Consider the following 11,575-nt stretch of genomic DNA (forward strand, 5'->3'; position numbering starts at 1 on the left):
GGATATTAAAGTGCATTTAACCTCAGTTTTTCATAAAACAAAATATCACGGAAAGGCCATCAGAAGGACCTTCATTCCCAGAAATGAACCAAAACATCTTTTCCAGACTGTGTCTCGAATTTTAATTTTGAATATTTGTTCATCACAGCGAGTGCAGAATAGAAAATGAGTGTATTTGCTCCAGAGGGAAATACGCATGGACATGCATAGCTGATGGCTGTTACTCCTTCTAGATAGGACCCAGACGTGGGGGCGGGCAGGAGGAATAATATTGAGGAAGGCCACCGAATTCTCCCAGGTCCAAGTGAGGCTCAAGTGTCCTTTCATCTCAAGAACATAAGATGCTAGAAGCAAATGGCCATGTTCAACACCACTGAAACTCAGTAAAACCAACCAAATTGCGAGGAAACGCAATCTAACACACTTTCTAAAGAGAATGTTGTAATAGCGCAGGCAATCTGGCGAGGTGGGCGTGAGCTCTCTGGAGAACTCGATGGTAATCTTCACAGGCTGTTCTTTGTACTTGCTGACCACTTCCATTTTCTGAGATAAAGAAGAACAGAAAAGCCTTAGAGGTGCTTCCAAGGACACTAAGTTCCATCGCATCGCAAGTCAATGTCACTTGGCCATCCAACCCACTGCCGTGGCAAGCCATCTTTCCCACCAAGACACGTGCAGGTAGAAAATGTGATTTACACGACAAAAGTGAGGAGTCAGAATTAAATATTTAAATCAAAACTATTTTTTACTTAAGCTCCTCTAAATGATTTGGTTAATTAATACGGAAATTTATAGAAGAAAATTAAGTCCTTCTCCCAATGTTTTTCTTTTTTTGATGACGTTTTGGAGGGAATAAGAAATAAAATAAAAATCTATTCAAAACTTCAAGATCAGCATTTTCGAGACATACTGTGCCATTAAAAAGGTAAAAATATATATATTTCACCCTTATATTAAATTCTGTTTAAACACTGAAATAAAAATCATTAAAGAATACCAATGATAATCAAACATGAACATGGGTTTTGTTACAAGTCCAACGGGCAAGAGATCTCCATGATATCTCTACAAACAGCTGTACAGAAACAACAGGAGTTCTCCTAGAATAAAGTCAAAAGGCAAGAGAAAGAGAACAATGTTAGGAAAATGTCAGTAACACTACTTAACTCGTTTACGTAGCACACGAGGTAATAATAAAGAGTTTCCATCAAATATACGACACTTTCCAAGTAACGATTCATGTTGTTTCAGTAAGTCCGCACGGAGACTTCCATCCTCTATGTCTGGCTTGTAGTCAACGTTGTACTGATACGTGACCCATTGGGGACGAGATGTCACTCGGAAATGGTTCGCGAATAGCCTTACAACTGTACCTTTCGAGCCTGAAAAATTGAGCCACATGTCAATATTGAGACAACAAAGTGGTCAATTGCACCAAAGACAATTTGGACAGCAAAACATTGAGAGCCAAAGCGAGGTCGAACAAGCAGGCTAACAACATGACATAAACATTTATCTACACCTGTCGTCCAGAACACCTAACATCATCATTTAGGTGAATTCTTATACAAGTATGCATTTAGAAAGTTAAAATATATGATTAATATAGTTATAAATATATTAATATAGCAATAAAAAGATCAAAATAAGACAAACTTTTTGCAGCACAAGCCTTCCAAAAGGAGGGAAAAGCCACTGTACGTAATAGTGTTTAAAAAAAAATCTCAGTACGACAAAGAACTGGGTGATTCTATCTCAATGTCTATAAGAAGAAAAAGAAAAACAAAGAATGTATGTCTAAAATGTCTTCTAAATATGTAAATAAGTTCTAAATAAATAATAAGGACTCTAAAATGTCTTCATTTCTGTAAAAGTGAATGTTACTACAAAAATGTGAGAGGACCTCCGCTTACATGATGGCATGAAGCTTTATAGAACTCTAAGCACCAACACACATCTCATCAAAAGTTTAAAATGAACAACTCCATCCAATGGGCTTAATGGCCGGCGTACCTGTTTTCGACTTTCTGACATGTTCCAGGTTCTGCCGGGTATTCACCACCAGGTCTCGAAAAACCCCGCTGAAACCCCTGTTCTCCCTCAGCGAGGCCGCCTGCAAGCCAGCCGAGAGCTGGAGTTCCGCTACGGATAAACATAAAAGCAATGAGTTTATACAAGAAAAGGGGAAATGTAAATACGAAGGACAGTAGGAAACCCCAGCTATTAAGCAAAACCGTCAAGGTGGTTTGAGGTAGACAGGATGATGTCAACGGATCCAAACAACATTATTTCAGTAATGCGTCACCAGCAAGGGGGACTAGAGGCCTTTCCCAACAAGTCTGCAGTCCACAGCAGTGGTTGCCCCAGCCCTTCAGTCATCGCTGCTGTTTCATCAGGCGCTTGCTCAGAGTACAAGATCCTTCGAAGCAGAAACCTTGCGCCCTCTCTCCATCTTTACGGGTTTATCAGCTGGCACCACACTGCCCTCTAGTGGGCATCAGAAAGTACCGGCTGAATGAACAATCCATCAAAAATCCATGAAACTGGCTTTTGATACAGAACAACTGATCTATTTTATTAATAGCAACTGGGAAAGTGTCTCATGCTATTTTTGCTAAATCCCGAGATTCATACGGATTTAAATATGTATTTTACAAGGTCAGTATTTGAATGACAATGCCAAGCTGTGTTCAGCGGAGAGGTGGTGCATTGTGAAAGAAATATGCGCACATTATCCATAAATCTTGTGCCCCTGAAGGGCCAACGCCTTGGGTTATAAAAAATGGCTTTCTTCAACATGCTACTTCTGAAAGCTATTATTCCTAGTTTATGATGATCTTACAAAATATTTAGAGGATGAATTTCTATAATAGAAAAACTATTTCATTGACTCATAAAATTTTTAAACAACTTTATCAAACTCAACTAATTCTGACACACCCAGGAATCAAAATCAAATTCAAATTTCAGTGAAAGAAAACAGCAGCCATCATTCATTAGCACTTGCTACATACAATGTATTTCACATATAATATTTAATCACAGCTCCTCAGAGATGCAATACAGATAATAAAAATGGGTATTTTAATTTTGCATATTCAAATTTATAACTTCATTTTATGGAGCCTGGATTTTATATCTGTTTGTTATAAAAATATTTATTTACCTTTTAAATTTTTTTGGTGTTTCAAGCTCTGACCCACCACAATTTATCTCGCTGTAAGAATCAAGCTAGAGGAGAGTGACATCAGCAAGATGGCGGGACAGGAAACCCTGGGCACCCCTCCTCCCAGTGAGCACATGGATCCAACAGCAATACACGGATAACTCCCTTTGTGTGAAATCCAGAATTTAGTTGAGATGCTCCTGCACCCCCAGCAAGTGTGAAACCACCCACGAGGACACCAGTAGGAAAACTGGAGACATCTTCTCACTCTAATCCCCAAGCCCAGCACAGCAGCAGATGAACAGGAGGAAACCCCCAGCAAACAGCTCTTCCACACTGAGGGAAAGAGTGGGACCACACATCCGATGTCCCATCTCTTCTGGCTGCTGCCTGAAGGACTGGCTTCTATCTTGCCTGCCTCAGAGTGATGGTGGACCAGCATATGCTGGACCCCTGAGGGCTACAGAAAACAAAGGCAGTGGTTTGAACTAGCAGGCAGGTACTCACCACAGCTCCTCTCCGGCTCAGTACAGAGAGAATGGGATCATAAGAAGACTATAGACAATGAAATGTTAACAGACCAGAGAATCTAGAAGAAATGGAGAGATCCTTAGAAACATACAACCTACCAAGAATGAATTATGAAGAAACAGAAAATCTGAATAGACCTATAACTAGTAAGAATATTGAGTAAGCAATCAAAACCTCCCAACAAAGAAAAACCCAGGACTAGATGGCTTCGCTGGTGAATTCTACTAAACATTTAAAGAATGAAGGCCAGTCCTTGAAGTTCCAGGAACTGAAGAAGACGGAACACTTCCAAACTCATTTTATGAGACCAGTATTATCCCGATTCCAAAGCCAGACAAAGACACTACAAGAAAAGAAAACTACGGACTGATGTCCCTGATGAATACGGATGCAAGAATCCTCAACAGAATCCTAGCAAACCGAATTCAGCAGCACATGAAAAGGATCATAGACCACCACCAAGTAGGATTTGCCCTTGGGGTGCAAGGATGATTCAAAATATGAAAACCAATTAACATGATATACCCACATTAACAGAATGAAAGGTAAAAATCACAGCCATCTCAACAGAGGCAGAAAAAGCACTTTATAAAATTCAACACCCTTTCACGATAAAAACTCCTAATAAAGGAAAATTACCTAAACGTAATAAAGACCATATAGGAGAAGCCCACAGCTAAATTCATACTCAAGAGTGAAAAATTGAACACTTTTCCTCTAAGGTCAGGAACAACGCAAGGATGCCCATTCTCACAATTTCTATTCATCATAGAAGTAGAAGTTCTAGCCAGAGGAATTAGGCAAGAAAAAGAAATAAAAGGCATCCAAACTGGAAAGGGAGAACTGAAATTGTCCCTGTTTGCAAACAAGATCATCTTATAAATAGAAAACCCTAAAGACTCCACAAAACACTGTTAAAAGTGATAAATGAATTCAGTAAAGTGGAAGAATATAAAAATCAGTTGCATTTCTAGATACTAACAATGAACTATGTGAAATTAAGGAAACAACCCCATTTACCACAGCATCAAAATGTATAAAATACCTAGGAATAAACTTCACTAAAGAAGTGAACGACTTGGGGCTGGCCCCGTGGCATAGTGGTTAAGTTCAGTGCACTTTGCTTAGGCAGCCCGGGTTCGCAGGTTCAGATCCTGGGCGTGGACCTCGTCCACTCGTCAGCCCTGCTGTAGCGGTGACCCACATACAAAATAAAGCAAGATTGGCGCAAATGTTAGCTCAGGGCTAATCTTCCTCAAGCAAAGAAAGAGGAAGATTGGCAATGGATGTTAGTTCAGGGCAATTCTTCCTCAGCAAAAAAAAAGAAAGAAAGAAAAAGGGAGTGAATAACTTGTACACTGAAAACTAGAAAACACTGATGAAAGAAATTAAAGAAGACACAAATGAAAAGACACCCTGTGGTCGTGGATTGGAAGAATTAACATTGTTAAAATGTCCATACTACCCAAAGCCATCTACAGATTCAACACAATCCTATCAAAATCCTAGTGGCTTTTTTTTTTTTTTTTTTTTACAGAAACATAAAAAAACAGCTCTAAAATTTGTATGGAACCACAAAGGATCCAGAATAGCCAAAACAATCACAAGAGAGAATAAAGCTAGAAGCCTCATATTTCTGATTTCAAAATATATTACAAAGCTATAGTAATTAAAACAGTATGCTACTGGCCTAAAGACACACTAATGGCACAGAACAGAGAGGCCAGAAATAAATGCATATAGTCAACCGATCTTCAACAAGGTGCCAAGAATACACAGTGGAGTAAGGGTGTCTCTTCAACAAATGGTGATGGGAAAATTGAATATCAACGTGCAAAAGAACGAAATTGGATTCTTATCTTACACCACACACACAAAATAAGTTCAAAAGGGATTAAACACTTAAATGTAAGACCCCAAACTGTAAAACTCTGGAAGTAAACGTTGAGAAAAAGCTTCATGACAGTGGTCTTGGCGATCACTTCATGGATATGATACTGAAACCACAGGCAACAAAACAAATGAGACTATACCAAACTAAAAAGCTTCTGCACAGCAGGGGAAACAATCAATAGAGTGAAAAGGCAACCTATGGAACAGGAGAAAATGTTTGCAAACCATGTATCTGATAAGGGGTTAATTTCCAAAATATATAAGGAACTCCTACAACTCAATAGCAAAAAGACGAATAACTCAATTTTAAAAAATGGTGAAGGGAGCTAAACAGACATTTCTCCAAAGAAGACATACAAATGGCCAACAGGTATATGAAAAGATGCTCAAGATCACTAATCCTCAGAAAAATGTAAATCAAAACCACAATGAGATATCACTCCCCATCTATAGGGATGGCTACTATCAAAAAACATGCCATCAAACCAAAAAACAAAAAAAAAAAGATGACTAATGTTGGTCAAGAATGTGAAGAAATTTGAACCCTTGTTTACTCTGATGGGAATGCAAAATGATGCAGGTGCTATGGAAAACAGTAAGGAGATTCCTCAAAAAATTAAAAATAGAACTACCATATGATCCATGCCGTCCCACTCCTGAGTATTTATCCAAAAGAATTGAAATCATATCTCAAATAGACATTAGCACTCCCATGTTCATTGTGCCACTAGTCAAAAAGAGCCAAGCCATGGAAACAATCTAAATGCCCATCAAGGGATGAACGGATAAAATTAACATGGTCTAAACATACACCGGAATATTATTCAGCCCTAAAAAAGAAAGAAATCCCACAATACACAACAATAGGGATGAGCCTTGAGCACATTATGCTAAGTGAAATAAGCCAGTCACAGAAGGACAAACACTGCATCATTCCACTTCTATGAGAGATGGAAAATAGCCAAACCCATAGAGGCAGAGACTAGAGTAGTGGTTTTCAGGGAGTGGGGGAGTGGTTGCTAATCAACAGGTCTAAAATTTCAGTTATGCAAGGTAAGTTCTAGAAAGCTGCTGTACAACACTGTGCCCATAGTTAACAAGACTGTAGTGTGTACTTAAAAATATGTTGAGAGGGTAAATCTTATGTTAACTGTTCTTACCACAATAAATACAATTTTAAAAATTAAAAAAAAGAAGTTGGTTGGAGAATCAGACCTAAGGTTTGATTGCATTGGCTGACTCCTTGGCAAACGACAACACCTGAGCCTGTGTGCTCACCTGTATCAAGATAACCTTTCACCTGTGAGGATAACGCAACATAGGCGAGCGCTGAGATGTTCGAGAGCTGCTCGACCTTTCAGTGCAGAGATTTACAAACCCAAGAAAATAATGTTCCTGGCATTCCTAGTTAACTTAGACTCCCCACATACAAATGCATGGTCTAAATTTGAAAAGCAATTACATTGAATTGGCTAGTGAATAATAATCACCATTTCTTTTCCATAAGCCTTAACATATAGGGGGAATAAAACACTGATGGTCAGATAATTTATTGCAGGAAAGGAAATAGCAGCAAGCTGTACATTCTTTCCATCCTGCCAAACCTCGGGGGAATACGAGGCTATCTGTCTAGAATTTTATCACTGTGGTGCACCCTCCTGTGTTAAGCATCCTGCCTCTTCCACCACATCCTTCTTCCCTCTTTTTACCTGAAGGCTGAGACGTTCCTTCCGCTCCTCTTGGTTGCCTAGGCTCAACCACTTGGCTTTCTGCTGGCAGTGGCTGGGGTCTAGGCAGAATTTGCCCAGGTTGCCGGGTCTGCATGGTTTTGGAGATAGAAATAATAAATAGTGTTATCTACTCTTTAGAATTAAGAGTCGTTCGTTCATCATCCAAACATTATTGTCTGCCTGCCAGGTGCCAGGACATAAAGCAAAGGACTCTCTTTTGAAAAGCTCACATTCCAGTGACACAAAATAAAAATGTCTATAGCGTAAGTATAGGCATGGCTAGAGAAATGAAGAAAAAAGAGCAATGCCAAGTAAAATTGGGAGTTACTGGGAAGATGGGCTGTGAAGGGGGCTAGTTGTATTAGCGGCGACAAAGCAGGACCTCGGGGTGAAGCTGACACTGAATCAAAGGCTTGAAGGAGGTGAGCGTGTTAACAAGGTTACACAAGCCACAGGTGGAGGAAAGAGAGAGCAAAGTTCCTAAGGGAGAAATGGTCAAGGAAGAACTAGGTGGCCAGTGTGGCTGGAGCAAAGCTAGCAGGAGGGAGAAGTCAGAGAGGCAGCAGGAGAGAGGCCATCTTAAGGCATTGGTCTCTGACTCTGGGAAAATGGGAGCCCTATGAGCGTGTTGGGCAGAGAGCTACAAGGACTGAATTATCTGTTCTGTGATGGAAACAGACTGAGGAAGAGACCAGGGCAAAAGCAAGAAGGCCAGTTAGAGGCCACCTGCAGTGTCCAGCAAGCGATGCTGGTGGGTTGGACCAGAGGGTAGTAACAGGGGTGAGAAATTCTCAGATACTGGATACTTTTTTGTAAAGCAGAGACAACAGTATTTCCTGCTTGTTCCAGTGAAGGGTTTGAGCTCAAAAGAGGAGTCTAGGATGGAGCCAGAGTTTGGCCTCAGCAACTGGAAGAATGAACCTTCTTCAGAGGAAGTGAACAGGGCAGATCAGGAGCATGACGTGTGGACATCTGCGGGGTGTGGACATCTGCGGGGTGTGAGGTATTGCAGGAGAGGGCACTGGCCGGAGATATAAGTAGGAGGCCCTGTCCTCACAGCAGATAACACTGAAAGCCATGACAATGATAAGATGACAAGGGAGAGAATCCATGTAGCAAGGAAAAGAGGCCCAAGGACTGGGTTCCGGGCATGTGAACAGGGCAGGAAGAGAACCCAGCAAAGGAACGCTAACAGCAGTGGCCAGGGAGGTAGGAGGGAAACCAGGGGTGTGTGGTGACCTGAACCCACATGGAGGGAGTTGATCAAGCAGAAAAGAGGGCTTAACTATTTCACCAACAAGTGATAGAGCAAATACACGGAGGACTGAGAACCGACCTGTGGGTCTGACAAAGTGGAGGATCCTGGGGAAACCCGACAAGAGCCGTTTCAGTGGAGCGACCGGGAGAGAGGAATGGCGAGAGAAGAAGGAAGAAGTGGAGTTCAGAGTAGAGAGATTTCTGCCGTGGGAAGCGAAGACCAAGCAAGGAGCTGTGAGGGCAATGGGATCCAGCGAGGTTTCTTGTTGGATGGGAGGAAACGCAGCCGGTTGGTTGTATGCAGACAGGGACAATCTAGGAGAATAAAGCCTGATGACTCAGGAGATAGAGGGGAGGGTTACAGGAGAGACGCCCCAGAACCGGCTAAGGGGCCCAGGGTGTAAGTGGAGATGGTTTCTTTAGGTGGGAGCGGAGCTAGAACCCTGGGGTCTCAGGTGAGGGGGAGGCCCGGGTGCAGAGATGCGGTGGGGAAGACATTGAACTTCTGCTCTGATGTTCTATGTCTCAGGGACACAGGAGTTGCTGCGAAAGGCTAAGAATTAGGATGGAGGAGGAGCAGTGGAGGCTTGAGGGAAGAAAAGAAGACAGAAGCAACAACCGCAGAGGAGAAGAAATGGACCCAGATGGTGTCGAGTGACCGCCAGGCCAGCACTGCGACCCACCGGAGGGCATCAAAGCAAGACCCTCAGCACGGCTGTGGGTTCCAGCGCACGAACGCCCCACGGACACGGGATAAGAGAAGACAGAAATGCAGACAGACAGCAGGGATAACAAGTTTTAAACAAGATTGAAAACTCTATCCAACTCAGGCTGTTCAAGTCCTTTAATTTTTGAAGTCTCTCCCAAGAAATTGAGAGGCCAGGGAATGTGGAAGCCTTTCCATCCACCCAGGGTTCAAAGTGAGTCTGTGCTAAGGTGACAACAACGCGAGAGGGAGGCAGAGAGGGGCTCTCCGGGTAGGTGGAGCCAGCCATACCATCCCGAAAATCTGACTTTGCTTATGAAATGTACTAGTTCCCTCTCAGCAGGAGAGAACTCTCTCCCTGAGCCACGCTGGCTCCACGAACAGCGTCTCTGGTCAGCAGAGGCAGTGTGTTCTGCATAAAGGGGACAACGAACATCATAGCGCGGCGCTCACCGTCGTAGCGCCTCCAGGCGCCGCCGACGCTCCAGGTGCCGCCGCTCCAGGTGCCGCGGACGCTCCGGGGGCCGCAGGTTGCGGGGACGCCCGACCGCGCGCTCTGCCGCGGGCTCGAGTCCTGGCCCTGCCGGACATCGCCGTCCTGAAAACGATGACCCGGAAGGGGAGAGGCCCTTAAAGAACACGGTGATATTAGACATCTCTGTGTCGATGCCTCGTCACTTTTGTTAAACTATGACTTCAAAGAAAGCATCAGGTTATTAACGACGCGCATTTTCCATTCACACCAAAGACTGCTTCCAAGTGGTCAGTGTCCCGCAGTAAAAGACAGGGGACCTGGCAAAATAGTCATAGAAATTTAAAAAAAAATTGTTGATTATGGTTCTTTTGCCCACGCAGACTCACAAGACACTATGGGTTACAGGGTTGGCTTGTATGAGTCAGGTGTGTTCCGGGTTCTTCTCATCTACCAGGCACCCCTATAGCACAGTGAGGGGCCCAAGTGTCCCCTGGGTTCCCCCGCACACATCTGAGCTACTGCAACCTGAACCGCCCCTCTGCCCACCTCTCCGGTCTTGGTCCCCCGGACTCCGCTCGCGCAGCTCGCCTACCTTCCTTCCTCCGCGGGAATCAGGCAGATCTGAGCGCGCTGCACCCGTAGCCTCGGGTCCCTCTCCTCCCAGCCCCGGAGCGTGAGAGCGCCGACCTCTGCGGGTCAGAGGCGCAAAGCTCCTTTCCCGGAGGGTTAGCCTTTCCCGGGATACAGTCCTGTGCCCCGCAGCGGTCACTAACTAGGGTTTGGGGCGGAGGTCGGACCAGCCTGGCCGCCTTGAGGAACGCGTCCCGAGCACAGCGGGGCAGGGGCCGGGCCGCGCCCACCTCAATTTCAATTTCAATTCCGCCAGCCCGGCCTCTTCCGGCGCCGCCTCCATCCTGGCCTAAGTGAGGCGGACCTTGAGTTGCACCTGGTGGATTCGGAGATGCTCCAGAGTCTTAATGGGATGCGAGTGGGGGCGGCTCTGCCTCCTCCCCAGCCCCACCTTATCTCGTCCATCAACCATCCCCGGATCAACCTGCCAGGTGACCTTACAAAACGACTTGCACTTGAGACATCAGAAACTTACGGGCTCACCCCTTGATACTTTAACCAAGTCCCTGCTGTTGCCTAGATAAGGAAATTGCAGCTGCCCTGACTGCCCTTGGATTCAAACCCAGGCTTATTGTAATATATTGTAATTGTCTCCTTGGCATAGATCCCTACGAGTGGATTCACAGTAATTGGTAAGCTTTTAAGTATTCGGGTCATTTCTTAGAAGTGATATTTGTCCTATCCGTCTTCTTGTTAATTGCTTCCAGGTTTCTGTCATTCTTCCTTGCCACCTAAAAACGATTTTTTAAATCACCAATTCTTTCTTTTAATATTTTTATAGTTGCATTGTTTTGCATTTAAATCCTTGATACACACAGAATACCTATTTTAATTAAGAGAAAGATGGTTATCTGATGCTTTTGCTTGAACAATCCTAACCTAACCCAGTGCTTTGAAATCCCACCATGATCCTGTAGAAATCTGTGTGCACCCTCAGCTCTAATTCTAAACTCAACTCGGCACTGTCCGTGGTGCACCAGTAACACAAAGTTTTGGTGGCTGTAACTTGAAAATATCCCCAAAGACTAGAAAAGCCTAAATCTGCTGTTAACGCACATAACCTATAACCAACCTATAAATGAAAATTCGGATAAGTTTATTCTGAGCCAAATGTGAGGACCATATAGCCCGGGGCCTCCCTTCCCCAAGGAAGGAGGGGCACCGAAGAAGTGGGGAGTACAGAGTGG

At 43.8% G+C, this 11,575-nt stretch overlaps 1 protein-coding gene across 1 annotated transcript in view; it reads right to left on the reverse strand.

Annotated features, from left to right (window-relative positions):
* The window catches only part of PIWIL3 (piwi like RNA-mediated gene silencing 3), a 32,528-nt gene extending 21,916 nt beyond the window's left edge, over positions 1–10,612 (reverse strand). Inside the window, exons 1-6 of the mRNA XM_044775678.2 lie at positions 10,351–10,612; positions 9,737–9,912; positions 7,300–7,408; positions 2,014–2,142; positions 1,168–1,382; positions 425–543 (exon numbers count right to left, since the gene is read on the reverse strand). Coding sequence (XP_044631613.1) covers positions 425–543; positions 1,168–1,382; positions 2,014–2,142; positions 7,300–7,408; positions 9,737–9,874 — 710 coding nt within the window. The 5' untranslated portion in view covers positions 9,875–9,912; positions 10,351–10,612. The remainder of the gene's footprint in view (positions 1–424; positions 544–1,167; positions 1,383–2,013; positions 2,143–7,299; positions 7,409–9,736; positions 9,913–10,350) is intronic.
* Positions 10,613–11,575: the final 963 nt, after the last annotated feature.

The sequence above is a fragment of the Equus asinus genome, chromosome 8 (genome assembly GCF_041296235.1).
Source record: "Equus asinus isolate D_3611 breed Donkey chromosome 8, EquAss-T2T_v2, whole genome shotgun sequence".
Classification (NCBI taxonomy): domain Eukaryota; kingdom Metazoa; phylum Chordata; class Mammalia; order Perissodactyla; family Equidae; genus Equus; species Equus asinus.